Below are 25,019 nucleotides of genomic sequence, written 5' to 3'. Positions count from 1 at the left end.
TAGAAATGGCACATGGCTTTAACAACATCAGTAATACATGAGTTTTGTTTAATATAGTCTCTTGAGTAAAAGGTAACAAGGTGTGGCGCGGTTGACGCCGGAGGCGTTCTCTACCTAACCCTTAGGCCAGTGACTCACTCTCAGTTAGACCTGACAGGTACACCAGATCAGGTCCGCTTGTCAGGTCTACCTGATAGTGTGTGTGCTCATCAGGCAGACCCAACAGTCGAACTTTTTCAGGTCTAATGAGTGTGTGTGCTCATCTGGTATCATTTTGAAAAGAAATTTCATTTTGAAAGACGCAATCATTTGGTGTGTGTGTATTAATAGCGTTAATACCTGACATCTATTACTTCCAATTACTCATCCCATCTTAACACAAGCCCATCTCGTTCTAATGACATCAAACGATACCTCAGATTACCTCAGTCACATAGATGTGTCATCAAACATTACCTCAGTCACACAGATGTGTCATCAGCGGCCAGGCCACACATAGTGACACACGTGACAACATCTATGTCATCTAACATCTATGTCACACATTACCTAGATCTGAGTGCAACATCGAATTATTTTGGATTCGGACCAGGCGACAAAAGCAGTTCAAATACCTAAAGGTGTGTCAGAACATAGTCGGCCGGCCGTCGATTGACTGAACATTAGGGCTACCTTATTAGATTTGAATTAGGGCTACCTATTAGGTGAGGTGTGGGCGATTGGGCGAGGGGTCATTTAGCCAACAGCGACAGCACGTTGCAAAGGTACTACTCATCAGATGGACGAGGCACAAAACTTTACTAATTATGTTGATGTACAGCTGAAATTCAAATTCGAACGGCAAGTTTCCAGCTTTCCACATTCCAAGTGCCTACTGGAGATTTTTTCAAGAAAGCTGTAGAAAGGGCATTTCATATTTCAAAAATTATTAACCTTACCTAGTTGTTACTTTTTTTGAAGAGGGGGAGAGAGAGAAAATGCCAAAGAAATTGAGACATTTTTTGGTCCCTGATTTTTCCCGGAATTTTATTTTCATAACAGCACTAGAGAGAGAGTTATGCTATTCGATTCTCTGTCTCCGTTCAATTTCATATGACAAGACCCATTAAACACAGGGAGAAGAAGGGGAGGGAGAGAGATACATGGAAAGAACAAGGAATACGAAATGATTTATAGAAAAACATTAAATTGTCCGAGAACAAAAAAGACTGAGTGGAAGAGAGAGAGAGAGAAAGCGGGGGAGGAAGGAGAGAGAGAGAGAGAGAAAAAAACGAGTTGGATGACATTTAAATGTGTAAAAAAATCTCTTCCTCCCTACCTCCCTCTCTCTCTCTCTCTCCTTTTTTCCAAAAGACGTGTTAAATCTTGAGATTCATAAGATAAGAGAGAAAGGAAGATAAAAAGGAGAACAACACAAGCCAGTACTGTTCTAATGACATCAAATGATACCTCAGATTACCTCAGTCACAAAGATGTGTCATCAAACATTACCTCAGTCACACAGATGTGTCATCAGCGGCCACACATAGTGACACACGTGACAACATCTATGTCATCTAACATCTATGTCACACATTAGATCTGAGTGCAACATCGAATTATTTTGGATTCGGCCCAGGCGGCAAAAGCAGTTCAAATACCTAAAGGTGTGTCCACACATAGTCCACCGGCCATCGATTAATGTCGACTGAACCGTCTAAACTGCCTCGATAACATTGATTCAGCTCGCCAATCAACACGGTATGAAACGGGTAAGTCATAATCGGTAGTTGGGGTAATTTGATTTGTCCTGGCAGGACCCCATAGTAACTGCCACGGGAGAGAGTGGGGAGTACACAGAGTACACTGTTCTTTATTATTCTAAATCGGTTTACTTAACGTCACTGTATAAATGCTAAGGTGCCTCTCATTAATCTCACCCAGCCTGAGTGGGACCAGAAAAGCCAGCAGCACGGGATTGGCCAGATCTGGGTGGTTCCGGGAAAAGCCATTGGCCAGATGGTCACCCATCCAGATAATAACCACGCTAAAAATTGGCGAAAACTCTAAAAGTGGCCCCTTGTCAAATCGCCCCTTCTCGACAAAACAAAGCAAAATTTCTCTAACACAATCTTTCACCTACATCTTCCTTGTGGTCTACAAACGATTTTCAAAGAATTAACCGTGAATGAAGCCCATTAAGATACAAATCTTGGTATAAATGCAAATCCACGTAATGTATAAATGTGCCAATGTCAATTTGTAAGGTGAAAAAATGAACATGAGTGTATTTTTTTACCGTAAATTAAGACGAATTCGGGTGATGTTTGTGTTCTTTAGCGAGAATTCATCCAGGGATTTGTAACTATGATAAAGTCATGGTTCATGATTATGGGGGTTTCGCATTGTTCAGTTTTGTCAGTCTGAAAATGTTAACTTTATGAGTTTTTTGTCAGTCTAAAAATGTTATCTTCTGTCTAGACCAATGGAAATACGAATAAACTAACTTGGAAAGAAAAAAAAAATAATAATAAAAAAAAGCAAATACTAAGGGAGTCATTTTATTGTCTTGAGCAATTTTTGCTTTCGAACTAATACCAGAGGGTTGATAGAGGAAACTGATAAGGTCTTATCGTTCCGAAAGCGAAGCGAGAAGGAAGGCAGGATAAGAGAAAGCCAGCCTTTTCGAGAACGAACCTCATTTGTTCAGGATAACATACGCCGAGGGCGGGAATCGGACTCGCGACCTAGCGATTACAAGACAAGACAAGACAAACGCTACCTTCCAAGTTAACTATTAGGCGTGTATCACCAAAAGGTTAGCTGCAATCTAACATAATTTTAATCCCAGCAGAAACCCAATGCCCCAACACACAATCTCACCTGCAAACTGTTTGAACATAAACTCGGACGCCTTATTCGGATACGCCTGGATGTACGTAGCGGCCGGTATAGTCGCTCCCGGGGTGAGCGGGATATTGATCATCCCCGCCGGTGTATAACTTTTATACGAAGACGGGAACTGTGGCGCCGCGGACGGGTTATACGAGAGCTTCTCATCCGGGATCTTCAAGCCGAGGACGGGCTTGGAGATTTTCCGCGGGGGCTTCGGCGGCGAGACGTCCGTTCCGGTGACAACAAGTTCTGGCTTGAGCGTAGCGGGAGCATTCGCCGGAGCGGGACTCTGCCCGCGCGGCAGACTTGACGTTGACGAGGACAGGGTTTGGTTTGAGCGGGAAAGCGCCGCGCTCCGCGGGCCCAAGGCGGGCGAGGCTCGAGGCGTAGCGAGTGGTGGGCGTGGGAGAGACTTCCCGGGGATGGGGTCTGTGTTTGAATCACTTTCAGAGTCCGCGCTGGGTTTGTGTGATCCTCCCAAGTGGGGGACTTGGATTTTGGAGAAGAATTTTTTGATGTCTTCTTTTCGCTTGTCCATTTTAACGGGATGGCTGCCGGGATTGTTTTACCTCATTCGGGTTTGGGTTTATTACTAGAGACTTGGCTTTTCACTTTATCATTCGATAGAATTGCCAAGCTCCTAAAGAGAAGTGTTTAAAAAGAGAATAAGGAGATTGACCGAAGGTAACTAGGTATTTAAAACAAGAGGGTTAACTAATAATTTCTTGTCAGCAAATCAATCGCTTGTCCATTTTAACGGGATGGCTGCCGGGATTGTTTTACCTCATTCGGGTTTGGGTTTATTACTAGAGACTTGGCTTTTCACTGTTTTACCTCATACGATTTCGTGTTTATTACTAGAGAGTTGGCTTTTCACTTTATCTCATTCGATAGAATTGCCAAGCTCCTAAAGGGAAGTGTTTAAAAAGAGAATAAAGAGAGTGACCGAAGGTAACTAGGTATTTAAAACAAGAGGGTTAACTGATAATTTCTTGTCAGCAAATGAGTCTGTAAAAAATTGAAATAACCTTAACACAGTTGAAAAGTCACATTAAAATCTCTAGCTCTTACCGTTCTCGAAATATTTTGTTTACAGACAGACACACACAAGGACCAATGGCTGAAACTTTGGATTTAGGCTCTAGGGGCCTCAAAACGTATTCTGGCACAAAGAACTGACCATCAAAAATTTTGTCGGATACATTACTTTCCTTATTATAGGATAAGGGAAAGTAAAAATGCAGATGAGTGTGTTTCATCATTTGTTAACCGTAAATTAAGACGAATTTGGGTGATGTTTGTGTTCTTCAGCCAGAATTACAGCCCGGGATTTGTAACGATGATAAAGGGTTTTTTCATGAGGGTTTTGCATTGTTCAGTTTTGTCAGTCTGAAAATGTTATCTTTTTATCTTTTATGAGTTTTTTGTCAGTCTGAAAATGTTATCTTTCTGTCTAGACCAGTGGAAACTTCATACTCTATGGTCCCAAAAGCGAAGCAAGAATCAAAACAGGATTGGAGAAAGCCAGCCTCTTTGAGAACGAACCTCATTTGTTCAGTATAACATACTCTTAGGGCGGAAATCGAACCCGCCACCTAGCGATTACAAGACAAACGCTACCTTCCAAGTTAACTATTAGGCGTGTATCACTAAAATGTTAGCTGCAACCTAACATAATTTTAATCCCAGCAGAAATAAAAAAAAAAAAAAAATCGAGGTAGATTATTATTATTACCTGACTTTTTAAGTAATAATTGAAAATAGTTCATTGTACTGTAAAACTCAGAGGGTTAACCCCATCTCTTGTAGCACTAATATATCAGAGGTTTAACCAACTATTGGGAATCAGAAGGTCCCTTTAACTTACCTCAGAAATAATCAGCTACATTCCATCCACTTCTTCATTTGACGATCTGGCGATCTGGTAAAGTGTAACGCCCCTTTCATTATTTGGAATGCCATACTTTGGATACAAATTAGATGTTCTTCTTCCTTCTTCTTGGTCTTAACTTACCTCAGAAATAATCAGCTACATTCCATCCACTTCTTCATTTGACGATCTGGCGATCTGGTAAAGTGTAACGCCCCTTTCAGTATTTGGAATGCCATACTTTGGATACAAATTGGATATTTTTCTTCCTTCTTCTTGGTTGTAGCCATTGAAAATAGTTCGTCTGGGATTGTTGTATCCAGGACAATTAAATTCATAAAAGGGATATAGATTCCGGTACATTTAAGGTGTCTGAATAACCTTCATCTCTGCAAGAGTTTTTTTCCAACGTTCTACCTGTCCATTTACTTGTTTAATTTATATTTATTAAGATTGGTTAATTAGATAATATTACGATTGAGTAAGTAGTTATTGACTTGAGTTGATTGAATTATTGGTGTTGATTTATTCTTCAAGTTTATTTATGCACAAAGGGATCAGTTTCTTTTTTTTTATCTTCAGGAACTTTTTACTTCTATGTCACCAAGATAATGTACGTTATGTGTCTGCTTGTTTGTTTTGTCTGTTTTTTTGCATCTTCAAGAGTAGGTATCTATTTGAGCAAGATAAAAAATATACTATGTTTTATTTACAAACCTTAGTTTCTTAATTATACTACAATCACACAAAGCGCACTGAACACTACTTCTCATGACTACTCAAAAACGGAGTCTTGGGCCAAAACTGAGCCACCGTCTCCTTACAAGCAGCGTCCACAATAGGATACTTATACTCGTATTTAAACTCCTCCAAGAGCCTTTTAGGCGCGACTTTCTGGCCTTCGAGAATGATCCGAGCACGCTCCGGACTGTATACGAGCTTCAGGACAAACCCGGGAACGGTAAAGAGGCAGGGGCGATTTAGAGCCGCCGCAAAAGCGCGACTGAACTGTGCGTTTGTGACGATCTGAAATGAAAGCGGAAAAAACCCAGATGAAGATGGTCCCGGGTTCGATTCCAAAGATGGGGAAAAAAATCTGGTGTGAAGATCACACGACTTTCTATTACATTTGCAGAACCAAAAAAAAAAAAAAAAAAAAAAAAAAAAAAAAAAAAAACAGTTGACAAAGGGTAGTATCGAACCGGTAACCTCTCAACAATAAGTCCGATAGTAATAAAAGTTGCACCATTCCATTTGGCGTGAAAAACCACATCGTATCGACTATTTATTCAATTGCTCATTTGTTAATGAGTCAAATAGAACAGTATAAACACCAAGGTACCAAATATAGGGCATCTTACCTGGCTAAGTTAAAGAAATGTTTTGTAAGAATTAACAGCTAAAATAAAGGGTAGACAATATTTCCCGATTTATTAAAAAGAACGAACAAGTCCGTGTGATCTCCCGATTTCTCAAAAACAAACAAGTCCGCGGAAAAGTGAAAGATCGTGTAAAATTACGAAAAAATTGGTTTGGGCACGGAATAAACAACGAAAAACTCCACTTGCACAATTGTAATCAGATAAAAGAACAAAGTCCGAGATATATTTTGTCCGCAATCTTACAAGAAGAAAGTATATTATTCAAAAACTATCCAAAATAAACACACAAGACACAAATCTTCCGAAACACAGAGAGACACAAGAATCTTCAAATGTTCAATCTGCCCCCATATGGAAAGAACACACAAAAAAATTCCAAATTCCAAGATTACACGGAATTTTCTCTTAATTTACACGGGAATTTTTCACACTTTCACGAAAAATTTGAAAAAATTTCACACAAAATCCCGTCGCGGGCGAGAAAAAGACACCGCGGCGTTCGAAACAAATTAAATCGTACACCACGAAATGATTCGGTGTCACTTTTTACTTTCCTTATCCTATTGTTGTTGGTGTCCTATAGAAAGGAATGTAATGTAATCTGGTCAGATTTTCGATGGTCAGTTTTCAGTGCCAAAACACGTTTTGAGATCCCTCGAGCCTAAATCCAAAGTTTCAGTCATTGGTCCGTGGGTGTGTGGGTGTCTGTCTGTGTGTCTGTAAACAAAATATCTCGAGAACAGTAAGAGCTAGAGATTTGGTATGCAGCTGTCAAATGTGACAAGGATGCCACACAAAACTTTTGGTTAAGATCGGTGCAACGCTTGGCGGTGTTTTGCCCGCTTTTTGCCGGTTTTCAGATATGCCAACTAAACGGTTAGAGATATTGTAGAAGTTACAATGGAAGAACACCCAAATAAGCATCATTCAATGGGATAAGGAAAGTCGTGTGATGTTCACACCAGATTTTTTGGCCCATCGCACTGCCAGGCCTGATCGGGGCAGGGGACACAGGGAATGTGTTTTTAGGTCACTGACTTTGGGGAATTAATTGATTCGGGCTCCACCAGGTTGTGCAATCATTTAAAAATAAATATTCGGGTGGTGTTTGATTTGAATTAGGGCTACCTTCTTAGATTTGAATTAGGGCTACCTTATTAGATTTGAATTAGGGCTACCTTATTAGATTTGAATTAGGACCCAGTCTCGAGTGAGCGTTTGAAAGAAATCTGAATTATTAGCAACAAGCGGAGTGTGTTCATCGTACACCTTATCTGTGCTGGGCTCGTAAATACCTGTGGAAAACAGAGAGTAATATGATAGAATAACGGGTCGTTAGGTGGATGAACTCTTTCAGAACCCTACCATTTATACGTAGGTAGAGGCAAAAAATAATAATGAGTATAAGTAGTGCATTACTTAGGCCAGCAACTTACTATCACTGATAGTGAGTGGCCGGCCTTAGATTGTCAGTTTAGAACAGTAAGTTTCATTATACCTACTAACAGTTTAATAGAGCACCTGTTTATTGACATAGGTAATTTCGTTTGGGTATGAAGACTATGGAGGTATACATAACGTAATACGTTATGATAGCTACCTACATGACTACATGTGAAAAGAAGTACCTATTGAAAAAAAAGGACACAAACATAAATACAAGTTGCAATATCCTTAGTCAGCTCATGACATGTTATATATGCCTAATTGATCAGTTCTAACATGAAAATTGAACAAACACACATCCTAGACTGCATTAGCTCTGTAGGTTTCTGGCTGAACTTACCGACGCCACTTCTTTTTCTTCGCCTTTTCCCATGTTTAGATGGGGTCGGCGGTGGCGGCGTTTGTCATCGGCTTCTCAATCAGCTTTAGAGTGATCACTTTGGGGCCAACTGGTTTTGGCTAAACAAAATTTTCCGAGTGGATGCCCTTCGCACTCAACCTTTTCTATTGATATATCTAGCATAAGGAAATTTGGACTATCTACTCCCTGTTTATAACTTACCAACACCACTGAAAGACACAAAAGATTTCACCGACTGGTTGGCAGCCAGCAGTTGCTTCACAAGGTCCTGGGTTCGATTCACGCGAGAGGAGTAGACATCTTTCTTGTACTGTTCTGTCCATAGGGAGCCTGGTTGTAAGATGTTCTGCCCGACTAGGTTGACCACTGCCTGGGTACCGGCAGGTAGACCAGATTTGTCCAGAGTGTCCTGAATAGAATAAAATAGTCAGCTAAGGATAGAAAGAACTCCTTGCAAAAATGTTGCCAATTTTGGCAGATTAAAAAAAAAAAAAAAATATATAACAAAAGATTCTCATTGTTTACTAATGCAAAGAAATTGATCATTAGGTCATTTTCCTCACAAAAAAGTAAGGTTTGTAATTGTAGTGCAGGTGTGGAAGCTATGAACTAAAAAAAGTTTTTTTCTTCCCATTGTTGTTTATTATTTCATAGCCATGAAACAACTGCTCATGTATTCTGTGTTGTAGCATGTCTATCCTGTAGTATGTCCCTCATCAAATGGGTGCTGTTGATATGAGACACAATACTTCACATTTATATGCTGGATCAACACAAGAACGCCAGAAAATAACCTGGTGAAAAATGTACAATAGAAATATGGGCACTTTTTTTTAACTCTAGCTAGGAATTGAACCCAGGACGTTCTGGATGGCAAGCAATCATGAAATGTCTGATGTAAATTCTTACCCAAGTCACAGTGTTGGGTCCTGGCTTTCTAGACACAATATTCACTATATATCCTTTCTGTCGGAGATAGAACTGGAGGGCTCTACCGATGAACCCTGTTCCTCCAGCTAGAATCATAAAATCATAGAAATGTAAGAAATTTAAAGCAACCTCCATGGCCGAGTGAGTATCACACTCGTCTTGCACGCCGGAGGTCCCAGGTTAGATTACCGGTGGGGTCAAAGTTTTTTCGGCTCTGTGCTTGGAGTTCAGGGTGCACTCAGCCTCGTTAAGACAATTGAGTAGCTACTTTAATCGAGTAGCGACCAATGACGGCATTACCAGTGTAAAATGATTATTGAAATATGGAAATTGATTGCAAAGGAGGCTCTTAGTAATGCTGTGATATTCACTAAAGTTGTGAAAAAGCTCGGCTTTAACTGCAAAAGCAATAGACTCAAATGGGGCCTTGAAAGAAATGACAATGACACATCTTGTGAATGTGGATTGTGGAACTACTACTCAGGACATGGCCCATCTTCTAGTTTGCCCAATACTTGATCATGTCTGCACCATGGAAGACCTTGTGGCTGCAAACGAAGTAGCAGTGAAACCACATTCTGGCATCGTATCTGAGGTGTTTCCAGACCAGGAAGTAAGTAAGTAACACCAATAATCGCTTGTCCATTTTAACGGGATGGCTGCCGGGATTGTTTTACCTCATTCGGGTTTGGGTTTATTACTAGAGACTTGGCTTTTCACTGCTTTACCTCATACGATTTTGTGTTTGTTACTAGAGAGTTGGCATTTCACTTTATCTCATTCGATAGAATTACCAAGCTCCCAAAGGGAAGTGTTTAAAAAGAGAATAAAGAGATTGACCGAAGGTAACTAGGTATTTAAAACAAGAGGGTTAACTGATAATTTGTCAGCAAATCAAATGATGAGTCTGTAAAAAATTGAAATAACCTTAACACAGTTGAAAAGTCACATTAAAATTATTCACACGCTGTCAATATGGTACGTACGAAACGAAACGAAATTAGCGAAATGAGCGATCGATTTCAAAATGGAATATTTACTGGCACCACTTAGAAGTCATTTGTTAAAACATGAACACGGGGTAAAAAAATACAAACGTCTCAGATAATCACAAATATGGGTACTAAAATAAAGGGGATTCAGCTAAAAAAAAATCTAAAAATATGTTTATGAGACTTTTTGGAAAATAAAAATGGACTAGAATTGCCACCTGTCAAAATCACGAAAACTTGCGATTTTTTAAACTTTGAGCAAAAGAGAAAAGTGCAACATACGAAAATGTTGAATTAGAATTCCGAAACCACGTGTTTCAAATCTCCTTTTTATAAAGAAGTCAACTTCGGATATATTTCTTAAAAAGTGGATTTAATTTGAATTTATCTAATTTAATTTCTAAGTTAAAGAAATGTTTTGTAAGAATTAACAGCTAAAATAACAAGGGTAGACAATATTTCCCGATTTATTAAAAAGAACGAACAAGTCCGTGTGATCTCCCGATTTCTCAAAAACAAACAAGTCCGCGGAAAAGCAAAAGATCGTGTAAAATTACGAGAAAAAATGGTTTGGACACGGAAAAAACAACGAAAAACTCAAAAACTCCACTTGCACAATTATAATCAGATAAAAGAACAAAGTCCGAGATATATTCTGTCCGCAATCTTACAAGAAGAAAGTAAGTACATTATTCAAAAACTATCCAAAATAAACACACAAAACACAAATCTTCCGAAACACAGAGAGACACAAGAATCTTCAAATGTTCAATCTGCCCCCCATATGGAAAGAACACACGAAAAATTCCAAATTCCAAGATTACACGGAATTCCGGAGATATTTCTTAAAAAGTGGATTTAATTTGAATTTATCTAATTTAATTTCTAATTTAAAGAAATGTTTTGTAAGAATTAACAGCTGAAATAAGAAGGGTAGACAATATTTCCCGATTTATTAAAAAGAACGAACAAGTCCGTGTGATCTCCCGATTTCTCAAAAACAAACAAGTCCGCGGAAAAGTGAAAGATCGTGTAAAATTACGAAAAAATTGGTTTGGGCACGGAATAAACAACGAAAAACTCCACTTGCACAATTGTAATCAGATAAAAGAACAAAGTCCGAGATATATTTTGTCCGCAATCTTACAAGAAGAAAGTATATTATTCAAAAACTATCCAAAATAAACACACAAGACACAAATCTTCCGAAACACAGAGAGACACAAGAATCTTCAAATGCTCAATCTGCCCCCCATATGGAAAGAACACACGAAAAATTCCAAATTCCAAGATTATAGAAAGTATATTATTCAAAAACTATCCAAAATAAACACACAAGACACAAATCTTCCGAAACACAGAGAGACACAAGAATCTTCAAATGTTCAATCTGCCCCCCATATGGAAAGAACACACAAAAAATTCCAAATTCCAAGATTACACGGAATTTTCTCTTAATTTACACGGGAATTTTTCACACTTTCACGAAAAAATTTCACACAAAATCCCGTCGCGGGCGAGAAAAAGACACCGCGGCGTTCGAAACAAATTAAATCGTACACGACGAAATGATTCGGTGTCACTTTTTACTTTCCTTATCCTATTGTTGTTGGTGTCCTATAGAAAGGAATGTAATGTAATCGGGTCAGATTTTCGATGGTCAGTTTTCAGTGCCAAAACACGTTTTGAGATCCCTCGAGCCTAAATCCAAAGTTTCAGTCATTGGTCCGTGGGTGTGTGTTCCATACCTAGGGGTGCAATAGTCCTACATACTGGACTCCGTACACAGGAATTTCGAAAGGTCCCCCATTTCAATGTAATGTAATAACTACCAGTCAAAAATTGGAATCTATTTGAAATTAACCCAGACAAAACAGAGTTTTTTTCTCCTCGTTCCATACCTAGGGGTGCAATAGTCCTACATACTGGACTCCGTACACAGGAATTTCGAAAGGTCCCCCATTTCAATGTAATGTAATACCTACCAGTCAAAAATTGGAATCTCTTTGAAATTAACCCAGACAAAACAGAATTTTTTTTTCTTCTCCTTCTTCTTCCTTCTCCTCCTTCTTCTTCTTGGGGTGCTTCTTGAAGAGGGAACTGTAACAACGGAGGTGTTATCGTTCTGAGATCGAAGAGACAAGAAGGGCAGGATAGGTAAAACCTAGCCGCTCCTGGAACAAACTGTAACAACGGAGGTGTTATCGTTCTGAGATCGAAGAGACAAGAAGGTCAGGATAGGAAAAACCTAGCCGCTCCTAGAACGAACCTTATCTCGTAGATTCGTAGAAGCTTAACCCATCCTTTAGGGCTCTCTAGCCCTCATACCTAATCTTCAGATTGGGCTATTTGTGTATGAAGTTAAGCTCTAATCTCCTTATTTGTTCAGGAAAATTTCGCCCAGGGCAGGAATCGCTCCCACCACCTAACGTTTACAATTCTTTTCTTTGAAATTCTCACCAGATCTGATTATGGTAGTTCGTATTTGTTTGGAAGCTGCCTGGGCCGCGGATTCCCAGTCTCGAGTGAGCGTTTGAAAGAAATCTGAATTATTAGCAACAAGCGGAGTGTGTTCATCGTACACCTTATCTGTGCTGGGCTCATAAATACCTGTGGAAAACAGAGGGAAAATACACCTGTTGAAATGGAAGGAAAATAATAAATACTAGAATAATGGTTGGTTGGATGGAAGAACTCTTTCAAGAAAGAACTCTACCAAAGAACAGGAAGAACTCTTTCAAGAAAGAGCTCTACCAAAGACAGGAAGAACTCTTCCAAGAAAGAACTCTACCAAAGAACAGGAAGAACTCTTCCAAGAAAGAACTCTACCAAAGAACTCTGGAAGAACTCTTCCAAGAAAGAACTCTACCAAAGAACTCTGGAAGAACTCTACCATTTAGAGACAAAAAAGGTTGGTAGATGTGAATAAAGAAAGTATTAACAAAGAGGACTCAAACATAAATACAAGTTGCAAAAACCTTAGGCCAGCCACTTACTATCAGGTAGACACCTAAAACTCTGGCTTTTTCCTATTCTGTCCCCCTTCTCTTTTCGCTTTCGGGGCGACAAGAACTCCATTTTGTTGCAGTTCCCTCTATCAAATTTCCTAAATCAATCAATCAATGGGGAGAAAAAATCTTGCGTGTCCGTTTGATTTAGCAGTTTACTGCGGAATGTATAGGACTATCGTGATTGCGTGGGAATTTTGTGAACACCCTGTATACGGAGTAGAAAACACACACTAAGCTCTCCGGAGTAAAGTTTGGAACAGTGTGAGAAAAATAGAACAGACAGCGTGTAACATGCGTCTTGTGCATTTCACGCAGGATTTTCCTTCCACATTGTTTCCTTTCACATTTGGTTATACCACGCGCAGAAAATATTCACATCACTGCACCACGGTTTTATTTCCCTTTATAACGAAAGCCTAGGGCCTTGTTGACTCCTGCCACGGATAGTCTTTGGAGAACATTAGGCCAACCTTTGGGCCATCCGAATAAGTCGGATCAGCTGGCTGGTGTGTTAGCTAGGATAAGGTACTGAGATGAAGAAGAAGAGTTGGGTAAATTCTGATATACAATTAACATTTAAACAACATTTTATTATGTAACAATTAAACAAATAAACAACTGATGTCCACTCAAGCACTCACGATGTAGGTTATTTCCCCTTTGAACTGATGTAATTCTTCCTCAGGCTCACGGCTGGCTTTCTCCTATCCTGTCTTCCTTCTCTCTTCGATTTCGGGACAATAAGACCATAGCAGTTACAGTTCCCTCTGTCAAACCTCTGGAAAAAAAAGTCCCTTTAAAAAATCCCTCGATCTATTTCTTGGTCTTATTATAATTTATTTCTTTACCGAGGGAAAATCCTACAATGCTGCAGTGAGCACCAAAGTTGTGACATAATAACACAAAGAAACTGCATTTACATTACATTACATAATTTTATTTCTTCTTTCAGACTGGACCCAGCTTTGGTGAGGCCGGGCCGTGTTGATCTCAAGGAATACATCGGGTTCTGCTCTCGACACCAGTTGGAGCAAATGTACAAACGATTCTATCAGGATGTGGATAATGCCAGCAAGTTTGCAGACCAGGTAATACCCGCCACGCGCAGACCGTCTGATTGTGGTCTCACAGACCTGGGACTGTCAGACAGTCTGTGCATGAATGGGTGAAGTTTGCAGACCAGGTAATACCCGCCACGCGCAGACCGTCTGATTGTGGTCTCACAGACCTGGGACTGTCAGACAGTCTGTGCATGAACGGGTGAAGAGACTTACACTCGTATTTATGAACAAGAATGATCGTTCTTAGATCAGTCTCAAGTCAAAATCTACCAATCAAATGCCTTGAGACTATGCTTAGCACGAACTTAAGAGCCAGCATTTTGTTCATAAATATGGGTGTTAGGTCTGTCAGACTTGGGTCTCGGGCTTTTTTCGCCACTCAAGTTCCAACTGTCTGCGCTAGGGGACGTTAAACAGGAATCAGGCCCGCTTAGTCTGGCTGGGGTGCTTTAAACAGGGAGTATACCAGCCTCACTTTCCCTTGCTAAAGTAATAGCAAAGGTTGAGTGCGAACTTGCGAAGGGCATCCACTCGTAAAAATTTTGTAGCCAAAACCAAATGTCAGCCCAAAGCAATCACCCGAGTTAGGGGTTAGGGCTGATTGAGAGGCTGACGAAAAAAGGCCGACCCCATCTGTACACGGGAAAAGGCGAAGAAAAAGAAGAACTTCAGAAGGAAGAAGAAGAAGAAGACGAAGAAGAAGAAGAAGAAGAAAAAGACGAAGAAGAAGAATAGGTATCTATTGATTATTTACTAACTCAGCCATCATTGCCTCGACTGATTCCAGGTCCTGGCTACAGGTAAAAACATATCGGCAGCGCAGGTCCAAGGATATTTCATGCGATACAAACGCGATCCCTCGGATACCATCCTCAAGAATATACACCAGATATGGGAGTAACATAAGTGGACCTTCCACTATAGAATAGTGGAATCTACTAGAATCAGAGTGAACTCAGGGATCTGTTCTAAAATCCACTGGAATTAGATGGACTCGGGTACAAGGATATTTCAAAATTTCAAGGATGAATTATTGGGAGTAACATTAGAGGACTCCCACTAGAATATTAGTGGAATCTACTAGAATCAGAGTGAACTCAGGAATCCATTCTAAAATCCACTGGATCAATAGTGGAATCTACTAGGATTAGAGGGACCTGTACTGAAATCCCACTACAAATAGTTCCAAATGGATCACTGAAGTTGCGCGTGGTTAGTATCCGGATGAGTGACCATCGGGGCAATCGCTTGCTACTGGCTTCTCCCCGGCCCTACTCAGGCTGAATGAGGTAAATGTGAGGGCGCGGGTAGCTTGTAGCCGAAGGGCGGGTGGAAGTATTGTGTCTCTTCTCGCCCATCTGATGAGAGGCATACTACGGGATGGGCATGCTACGATACAGGCCACAAGCGTCTAATGTAACAGTTGTTCCATTGCTACGAAATAAAAACGGCGGTGGAACACTCATCTTTTTTTTTTTTTTTAAATAGGTATCTATTGATTATTTTCTAACTCAGCCATCATTGCCTCGACTGATTCCAGGTCCTGGCTACAGGTAAAAACATATCAGCGGCTCAGGTCCAAGGATATTTCATGCGATACAAACGCGACCCCTCGGATACCATCCTCAAGAATATACACCAGATATGGGAGTAACATAAGTGATCTTCCTCCGCCTCCTCCTTCTCCTTCTCATCCGCCTTCTCCTCCTTCTTCGATTTCTACTTCTTCTTCTCCTCCTCGTCCTCCCTCAAGAATATACACCAGATATGGGAGTAAAATTAGTGGACCTTCCACTATAGAATAGTGGAATCTACTAGAATCAGAGTGAACTCAGGGATCTGTTCTAAAATCCACTGGGTTCATAGTGGACTTTACTAGAATTAGATGGACTGGGGTACAAGGATATTTCAAGGATGAATCATTGGGAGCAACATTAGTGGACCTTCCACTATAGAATTAGTGGAATCTACTAGAATCAGAATGAACTCAGGGATCTGTTCTAAAATCCACTGAATCAATAGTGGACTTTACTAGAATTAGATGGACTCGGGTACAAGGATATTTCAAAATTTCAAGGATGAATTATTGGGAGTAACATTAGAGGACTCCCACTAGAATATTAGTGGAATCTACTAGAATCAGAGTGAACTCAGGAATCCATTCTAAAATCCACTGGATTAACAGTGGGTTCTGCTAGAACTAGATGGACTCGGGTACAAGGATATTTCAAAATTTCAAGGATGAATTATTGGGAGTAACATTACCAGTCACGGAATCAATTATCTGCATGATACAAATTTCTTGACCCCGCCGGGAATCGAACCCGGGTCTCCCGCGTGCAAGGCGAGCGCAGTGACCACTACGCCATGGGAGCTGACATTTAATGAAAAATAGAAAAATCGGGAATCGAACCCGGGTCTCCCGCGTGCAAGGCGAGCGCAGTGACCACTACGCCATGGGAGCTGACATTTAATGAAAAATAGAAAAACAAAAAAATAAAAAGAAATCGTCTAGTGTTAAACTCGTTTCGTTCTTTCAAGTCTTTGAACTGTTCTCTAGATATCTAGAAATAGTAGAGAGTTTTATAGCAGAACACTCTAAAGTACTCTGAACATTTAGTGCATTTTACACTCGTAGTAACAAGCTCGTAACAAGTCATCAGAACGCCATAGATAAACGAATAGCTACACTAGCTCTTTTTAACGCACTCTGATTAAGGAGGAAAAAAAAAAACGCTTGGAAAAAATCTAATAATAATAATAATATTGAAAAAATAATCTACCTTTGTATCAAAGGATGCAGGACATAAAAAAAGGCCATGGTATAATTATAATTATTATTAATTGCGATGACAATTATGTTATTAATTTTTTATATGAAAAGAAGTTTCATAGGAAAATAATTATAAAAAATGCATAATATCGTCGCTTCCACCACTAAACGGAGTAACTTAAAAAAAAATCTGTGTTTTGACTGTTTCATTTGTGTACATGTATAGCTGTATAGTGCTTCTGAAAGGATTTTTTTTTTCAAGAGGTTTACACGAGCTTCAGGACAAACCCGGGAACGGTAAAGAGGCAGGGACGGTTTAGAGCCGCCGCAAAAGCGCGACTGAACTGTGCGTTTGTGATGATCTGAAATGAAAGCGAAAAAAACCTCTCATGAAGATAGTCCCGGGTTCGATTCCAAAGATGGGAAAAAAATCTGGTGTGAAGATCACACGACTTTCTATTACATTTGCAGAACTAAAAAAAAGTTGACAAAGGGGAGCATCGAACCGGTCAACCTCTCAACTATAAGTCCGATAGTGATAAAAGTTGCACCATTCGATCTGGCGTAAAAAACCACATCGTATCGACTATTTATTCACTTGCTCATTTGTTAATGAGTCAAACAGAATAACATAAGCAGCAAGGTATCAAATATAGGACATCTTACCTCAGGCGCTACTCCGTTCACTACTCCACTCACACTCTCATTCTCAATGGCCAGTCTTATGATACGAACCATATCATCCAGTCACTCAATATAAACACCAAGGTACCAAATATAGGACATCTTACCTGAGGCGCTACTCCGTTCACCACTCCACTCACAATCTCATTCTCAATGGCCAGTCTTATGATACGAACCATATCATCCAGTCACTGAATATAAACACCAAGGTACCAAATATAGGACATCTTACCTGAGGCGCTACTCCGTTCACTACTCCACTCACACTCTCATTCTCAATGGCCAGTCTTATGATACGAACCATATCATCCAGTCACTCAATATAAACACCAAGGTACCAAATATAGGACATCTTACCTGAGGCGCTACTCCGTTCACTACTCCTCTCACACTCTCATTCTCAATGGCCAGTCTTATGATACGAACCATATCATGAATATGGATCCAGGGCAGGGGCTGAGTGCCGGGGGACACGGGGCCTCCGAGGCCGAAGAAGAATGGCCAATATTGAACGTTGATCATGCCCCCTCCGTTCCCTAACACCACGCCTGTGAATGGACAGATTTTATTATTGGACAATTTGATTGGCCTTTATTCGCTTCGGTGCCGAGGCCGAAGAAGAATGGCCAATATTGAACGTTGATCATGCCCCCTCCGTTTCCTAACACCACGCCTGAAAATGGAAGAATTTTATTATTGGACAATTTGATTGGCCTTTATTTGCTTCGGTGGTGTAGTGGTCAAGATACTCGCCTAGTAATCAGGAGGGCGTGGGTTCCATACCGGGCATCTTACCTGAGGCGCTACTCCGTTCACCACTCCACTCACACTCTCATTCTCAATGGCCAGTCTTATGATACGGACCATATCATCCAGTCATTCAATATAAACACCAAGGTACCAAATGTAGGACATCTTACCTGAGGCGCTACTCCGTTCACCACTCCACTCACACTCTCATTCTCAATGGCCAGTCTTATGATACGGACCATATCATGAATATGGATCCAGGGCAGGGGCTGAGTGCCGGGGGACACGGGGCCCCCGAGGCCGAAGAAGAATGGCCAATATTGAACGTTGATCATGCCCCCTCCGTTTCCTAACACCACGCCTGAAAATGGAAGAATTTTATGAATGGGCAATTTGATTGGTCTTTATTTGCTTCGGTAGTGTAGTGGTCAAGACACTCGCCTAGTAATCAGGAGGGCGTGGGTTCCATACCTAGGGGTGCAATAGTCCTACATACTGGACTCCGAAGGTCCCCCATTTCAATGTAATGTAATACCTACCAGTCAAAAATTGGAATCTATTTAAAATTAACCCAGACAAAATAGAATTTTTTTTCTCCTCCTTTTTCTTGAACAATCCTGTTCAGACGTCACTACATGATTACGTTGGAAATCCCCTGTCGTGACAAAAGCTACCACTGGCTTCTACATTGGATTACGGTGCGGGGTGCAAAGAAAACTCAACATCTGAGTGTGGAAACTAGCTTTGAGAAATTTGACACAGGTTACGTGAAAACAAAATATGACTTCATACCCAGCATAGGCACTCATTTGTTCAGGTAAATCGACACTTATGTCTTCAGGTAAAATTACATTCAATTGCTGTTCAAATAAGGGTGTGGTGGGTTCAATCTCAGCTGAGGCATGGAATTTTGTTAATGATATAATTTGATTACACAAATTTTTGTTTTAAATCTAGACCCTGCACAATGTAAGTTCTAAATGAATCTATCAACATTGATATAATTTGATTACACAAATTTTTGTTTTAAATCTAGACCCTGCACAATGTAAGTTCTAAATGAATCTATCAACATTAAAAAAAAAAGCGTCAAGAATATTAATAATCATCGGGTGGTGATATCAATTTGTCAGTTCTTTTTTGTGTTTATCTTAAACTCTAGGGCTTTATATTATTTTTCAGTTACCAAGGGAACTGGATTCGTGTCGAAAGATCTCGAGAATCCACCACCTTGGATATACAGCAAGGCATCCCATGGGAAACAGTAACCCTGACTGCATTTGGCCGAGACAGGAGTTTGTTCTTCAATATACTTGAAGAAGGTAGGAAGAAATGATCCTTAGAAAAAAAAAAAGACAAAGAAGAAGAAGAAGATATAATACCTATGACCTTTTTATGCAGAAACCCAAACAGTTGCCATAACTATCAAACAGTTTGTCCAATTTTGATGAAATTTCCCAAATATGTCAAACACATAAAGTACGTTTGCTCATTGAACTTTGGACCCCATTGGACCTTTGGGGGGCCCCAGATTGAGCCTTTTTCTGAGTTCACTGAACCACTAGTTTGGTTTATTTTATTTCATGGTATCACTCTGTTTCTTCTCTCTTTCAGCTCGCACACTAGCACTAAAGCAATACGAGGGCAAGACAGTCATGTACACAGCGCTTGGCTCTGAATGGCGTCCATTCGGTCACCCAAAGCGGCGTAGACCTCTCAATTCGGTGGTACTGGACAGTGGTGTAGCTGACAGGATATTGGCCGATATAAGACAATTTGTTGCTGATCCTGCTTGGTATTTAGATCGAGGTAAGCAGAATAGAAACTAGAAATGACGAGAAATTTAAAGCAACCTCCATGGCCGAGTGAGTATCACACTCGTCTTGCACGCCGGAGGTCCCGGGTTAGATTACCGGTGGGGTCAAAGTTTTTTTGGCTCTGTGCTTGGAGTTCAGGGTGCATTCAGCCTCGTTAAGACAATTGAGTAGCTACTTTAATCGAGTAGCGACCAATGACGGCATTACCAGTGTAAAAAGATTATTGAAATATGTAATGAGTTCATCACCCTCAACCAACTGATAGTTATGAGTTCATCACCCTCAACCAGCTGATAGTCATGAGTTCATCACCCTCAACCAACTGATAGTTATGAGTTCATCACCCTCAACCATTACCCTCAACCAGCTGATAGTCATGATTTCATCACCCTCAACCAGCTGATAGTCATGAGTTCATCACCCTCAACCAGCTGATAGTCATGAGTTCATCACCCTCAACCAGCTGATAGTCATGAGTTCATCACCCTCAACCAGCTGATAGTCATTAGCTACCATTTTTTTTTTTACCCTCAATTTTTTCCCCTCCTAACCCCCTGGTCTGTGTGTCTGTAAACAAAATATCTCGAGAACAGTAAGAGCTAGAGATTTGGTATGCAGCTGTCAAATGTGACAAGGATGCCACACAAAACTTTTGGTTAAGATCGGTGCAACGCTTGGCGGTGTTTTGCCCGCTTTTTGCCGGTTTTCAGATATGCCAACGTCTGTGTGTCTGTAAACAAAATATCTCGAGAACAGTAAGAGCTAGAGATTTGGTATGCAGCTGTCAAATGTGACAAGGATGCCACACGAAACTTTTGGTTAAGATCGGTGCAACGCTTGGCGGTGTTTTGGCCGCTTTTTGCCGGTTTTCAGATATGCCAACTAAGTAAACGGTTAGAGATATTGTAGAAGTTACAATGGAAGAACACCCAAATAAGCATCATTCAATGGGATAAGGAAAGTCGTGCGATGTTCACATCAGATCTTTGGCCCATCGCACTGCCAGGTCTGATCGGGGCAGGGGACACAGGGAATGTGTTTTTAGGTCACTGACTTTGGGGAATTAATTGATTCGAGCTCTACCAGGTTGTGCAATCATTTAAAAATAAATATTCGGGTGGTGTTTGATTTGAATTAGGGCTACCTTATTAGATTTGAATTAGGGCTACCTTATTAGATTTGAATTAGGGCTAAGTACCTTATTATTGGGCTATTTGTGTATGAAGTTAAGCTCTAATCTCCTTATTTGTTCAGGAAAATTTCGCCCAGGGCGGGAATCGCTCCCACCACCTAGCGTTTACAATTCTTATCTTTGAAATTCTCACCGGATCTGATTATGGTAGTTCGTATTTGTTTGGAAGCTGCCTGGGCCGCGGATTCCCAGTCTCGAGTGAGCGTTTGAAAGAAATCTGAATCATTAGCAACAAGCGGAGTGTGTTCATCGTACACCTTATCTGTGCTGGGCTCATAAATACCTGCGGAAAACAGAGGGAAAATACACCTATTGAAATGGAAGGAAAATAAGAAATACTAGAATAATGGTTGGTTGGATGGAAAAACTCTTTCAAGAAAGAACTCTACCAAAGAACAGGAAGAACTCTTTCAAGAAAGAACTCTACCAAAGAACAGGAAGAACTCTTTCAAGAAAGAACTCTGCCAAAGAACAGGAAGAACTCTTTCAAGAAAGAACTCTGGAAGAACTCTTTCAAGAAAGAACTCTGGAAGAACTCTTTCAAGAAAGAACTCTACCATTTAGAGACATAAAAGGTAGGTAGATGTGAATAAAGAAAGTATTAACAAAGAGGACTCAAACATGAATACAAGTTTCAAAAACCTTAGGCCAGCCACTTACTATCAGGTAGACACCTAAAAACAAATCAGGTCTGCCTGTCAGGTCTACCTGATAGTGACAGGTAGACCGGCAGGTGGTATCAGGTCCGCCTGTCCTGACAGGTACGGCTGAAAAGGTCCGTCTGTCGGGGCTACCTGATACCTGATGAGCATTAAGCACACACACTATCAGGTAGACCTGACAGGCGGACCTGATCAAGTGAACTTGTCAGTCTCCCTGATAGTGAGTGGCTGTCCTTAGTCAGCACCTGACATGCTACATATGTCTGATTGATCAGGTCTAAGAAGACCAAACTTACCCACACCACTAAAAGACACAAAAGCTTTCACCGACTGGTTGGCAGCCAGCAGTTGCTTCACAAGGTCCTGGGTTCGATTCACGCGAGAGGAGTAGACATCTTTCTTGTACTGCTCTGTCCATAGGGAGCCTGGTTGTAAGATGTTCTGCCCGACTAGGTTGACCACTGCCTGGGTACCGGCAGGTAGACCAGATTTGTCCAGAGTGTCCTGAATAGAATAAAACAGTCAGCTAAGGATAGAACTCATTGAGAAAAAAATACCAATTTTGGCATAAAACAGTCAGCTAAAGATAGAAAGAACTCCTTGTGAAAATGTTGCCAATTTTGGCAGATTAAAAAAAATATATATATAACAAAAGATTCTCATTGTTTACTAATGCAAAGAAATTGATCAGTAGGTCATTTTCCTCAGAAAAAAGTAAGGTTTGTAATTGTAGAGCAGGTGTGGAAGCTATGAACTAAAAAAAGTTTTTTTCTTCCCATTGTTGGTTATTATTTCATAGCAATGGAACAACTGCTCATGTATTCTGTGTTGTAGCATGTCTATCCTGTAGTATGTCTCTCATCAAATGGGTGCTATTGATATGAGACACAATACTTCACATTTATATGCTGGATCAACACAAGAACACCAGAAAATAACCTGGTGAAAAATGTACAATAGAAATATGGGCACTTTTTTTTTTTAACTCTAGCTAGGAATTGAACCCAGGACGTTCTGGATGGCAAGCAATCATGAAATGTCTGATGTAAATTCTTACCCAAGTCACAGTGTTGGGTCCTGGCTTTCTAGACACAATATTCACTACATATCCTTTCTGTCGGAGATAGAACTGGAGGGCTCTACCGATGAACCCTGTTCCTCCAGCTAGAATCATAAATCATAGAAATGTAACTTTAATTAAATATGTAAAATTGAACAGAAAGGAAAAAAAAACTGACTTTCAGAAAACAAGGAAAATGGGTACTTCCCCTAGGTACATTAGGGCTTTTTCATAAAACTTTTCTGCATAGAAAAGGTACAGAAAGTGCCCAGGAGAGAAAGAAAACTGAATTCTTTTTAGATCCATTCATCCAAAAAATAAAACAAGTAGGTAGGTAGGTAGGATAGAAGTTTAGAATTTAGATCTTACTTATTAAAACAGATCCCTTTTCACAATTTGACTCCATTGATAAATAAAGAATGCAAATCAGAGCGTAACACAAGAACTGCATTTTGTTAATTTAAGAAACAAACTAAATGAGAAACAATAATGAAGCTTGTAATCAAAACAATGAGTTACATAATCAAGAGTTATCATCTTTTTACGACAAACATTTATGAGTAACCTTTTTTGTTTGACTTACAGTTGAGAAGTTTCGGGTTCGATACTCCCCTGTGTCAACAAATTTCCCTTTTATTTGTGAACCATTAACAAGTAAGCATGTGAATAGTTGATCCCATGGGATTTTTCACGCCGAATCGAATGGTGAAACTTTTAGAACTGTCCGAGTTACAGTTGAGAAGTTTAATGTAATAGAAAGTCGTGTGATGTTCACACCAGATTTTTGATTTTACTTTCATGTAATGATTTAAAATCAAGACTAGAGCCTGTTCTCCCTTTATTGCTTTTGTCACCCATCCATTTATTGGCCTTGCTCGGCTTAGCTTAACATAGGTGACGCTAAAACCGGTCTTAAATGATCGACAGAAGTGTTATCTAAAACTTTCTCGTTTTGAGTTCATAGATCGTCGCGACAAAGTTCGAGTTCAGAGCTCATTTGTGTGAGAAAATGTGAAAAAATCCCCCAAAATCCAGTTTTTTTTTTTTTTTTTTTTTTTTTTCTTAAAAAAAGAGGCTTATTAGAGGGAACTGTTATGGTTCTATTGTCCCAAAAATGAAGACAGGATAGGAGAAAGCCAGCTGTTCCAAGAACAAACTTATCTGTTTAGGATAAAATCTGTCCCAGGTGGAGAATCAAACCTGCAACCTAGCACTTACAAGGCAAAATATGTGCTACCTTCAAAAACTAACTAGGCTGGCAATCTAGTTTTAGTCTTCAAGTTAGTGTGGTGGAGTCTGGAGATTGGTGGTTTGAGTCCAAGCAAAGTCATTAAACTTTATTATTTTATTATTATGAGTCTGGTTGCTCCTCTCTTGAGAGAGTATGCAATTTTATCACTGTGACCTTTAGATCTATTGTGACCAGTGTTTTTTCCCCTGTCTGCCTAAACTGGTCCTTATGATAAGTCTGGTTATGGCAGATATGGGGTTTCAATTTCCTAGTTTACTCAGACCAGAAGAAGTCAGTCCCCTTGATGAGAAGGGTTAGATTCTGGACCTTTGTGCCTAGGTAAAGTCATTAAACTTAGTTTTTATTTTACTAGCGCAGCAGAATGATCCTGATCTTTGAAGTAGGAAAGGGAAATGATTTTGTCCTCATGATCCTGGTCTTTGTAGAAGGAAAGGGAAATGATTTTTCCTCTGTCTACGAACTTGATTCCCTTTATAAAGTATTTCTGGATGGACTACTTACTGACAAGTACACTCTTCGACATGTTTCAAAAACGATGATGTTGGTAGCTGGTTTTACTTCAGTTTTAAAAGAGTTTTTCACCAACAATCTTCAGTTCAAGTGACTTTTCTTCGAATTTCTGCAGGACTTTCCAAAAATTTTCACTTCTTCACATTCAGAAAATTCAAAAAGGGCGGTTAAAATTTACCTGATAACAGCCACAGAGAAAAATTTACCACAGAGAAAAATTGTACTCGGGTAGTAGGGCCCGTTGCCCGTTCACGTCATGCAAATAAACTTGCAAAGGCTTTTAAAATCTTTAAATAAAAGAATACAATGAATGAAAAATAAAAATCGATTAATATTATTTGAAAAAATATATTCCTACAGTAAAAATTCAATACCTTGTGCTTTTATTTTTA

General features: G+C 39.9%; 2 protein-coding genes and 2 long non-coding RNA genes across 8 annotated transcripts; 2 read left to right on the top strand and 2 right to left on the bottom strand.

The window, feature by feature from the left end:
• Positions 1 to 2,808: 2,808 nt before the first annotated feature.
• On the bottom strand, positions 2,809 to 6,606 carry LOC113469000 (atherin-like). Of its 2 annotated transcripts, XM_026826383.1 has the most exons (3): positions 6,370 to 6,606; positions 3,627 to 3,699; positions 2,809 to 3,412 (listed from the first exon to the last, which is right to left on the bottom strand). In XM_026826383.1, the coding sequence occupies exon 3, from the start codon at positions 3,410 to 3,412 to the stop codon at positions 2,810 to 2,812; it is 603 nt and encodes a 200-aa protein (XP_026682184.1). In that variant the 5' UTR covers positions 3,627 to 3,699; positions 6,370 to 6,606; the 3' UTR covers position 2,809. The 2 variants fall into 2 exon arrangements, with proteins under 2 accessions (XP_026682184.1, XP_026682183.1); XM_026826382.1 differs by lacking the exon at positions 6,370 to 6,606 and having other exon boundaries at positions 3,627 to 3,925.
• LOC103513083 (epimerase family protein SDR39U1) lies at positions 4,942 to 24,766 on the bottom strand. Of its 4 annotated transcripts, XM_026826379.1 has the most exons (7): positions 23,235 to 23,362; positions 22,863 to 22,969; positions 22,102 to 22,309; positions 21,277 to 21,426; positions 18,305 to 18,495; positions 16,989 to 17,062; positions 4,942 to 5,696 (listed from the first exon to the last, which is right to left on the bottom strand). In XM_026826379.1, exons 1-7 carry the CDS (start codon positions 23,314 to 23,316, stop codon positions 5,507 to 5,509), a joined length of 1,002 nt encoding a protein of 333 aa, XP_026682180.1. In that variant the 5' UTR covers positions 23,317 to 23,362; the 3' UTR covers positions 4,942 to 5,506. The 4 variants fall into 4 exon arrangements, with proteins under 4 accessions (XP_026682180.1, XP_026682182.1, XP_026682181.1 ...); XM_026826381.1 differs by lacking the exons at positions 16,989 to 17,062; positions 23,235 to 23,362 and adding an exon at positions 24,619 to 24,766 and having other exon boundaries at positions 4,942 to 5,770; XM_026826380.1 differs by lacking the exons at positions 16,989 to 17,062; positions 18,305 to 18,495 and adding an exon at positions 17,742 to 17,932 and having other exon boundaries at positions 4,942 to 5,770; positions 23,235 to 23,364.
• Positions 13,822 to 15,570, top strand: LOC113469001. Its single transcript, XR_003392553.1, has 2 exons — positions 13,822 to 13,954; positions 15,468 to 15,570. It is a non-coding gene; the product is annotated as an uncharacterized LOC113469001 (long non-coding RNA).
• Positions 15,727 to 16,185, top strand: LOC113469002. Its single transcript, XR_003392554.1, has 2 exons — positions 15,727 to 15,785; positions 15,963 to 16,185. It is a non-coding gene; the product is annotated as an uncharacterized LOC113469002 (long non-coding RNA).
• Positions 24,767 to 25,019: the final 253 nt, after the last annotated feature.

This window comes from Diaphorina citri, unplaced genomic scaffold (assembly GCF_000475195.1).
Source record: "Diaphorina citri unplaced genomic scaffold, Diaci psyllid genome assembly version 1.1 scaffold922, whole genome shotgun sequence".
Classification (NCBI taxonomy): Eukaryota; Metazoa; Arthropoda; class Insecta; order Hemiptera; family Psyllidae; genus Diaphorina; species Diaphorina citri.
The sequence above is the reverse complement of the archived record's forward strand: the minus strand, read 5'-3'. Positions and strand labels throughout refer to the sequence as shown.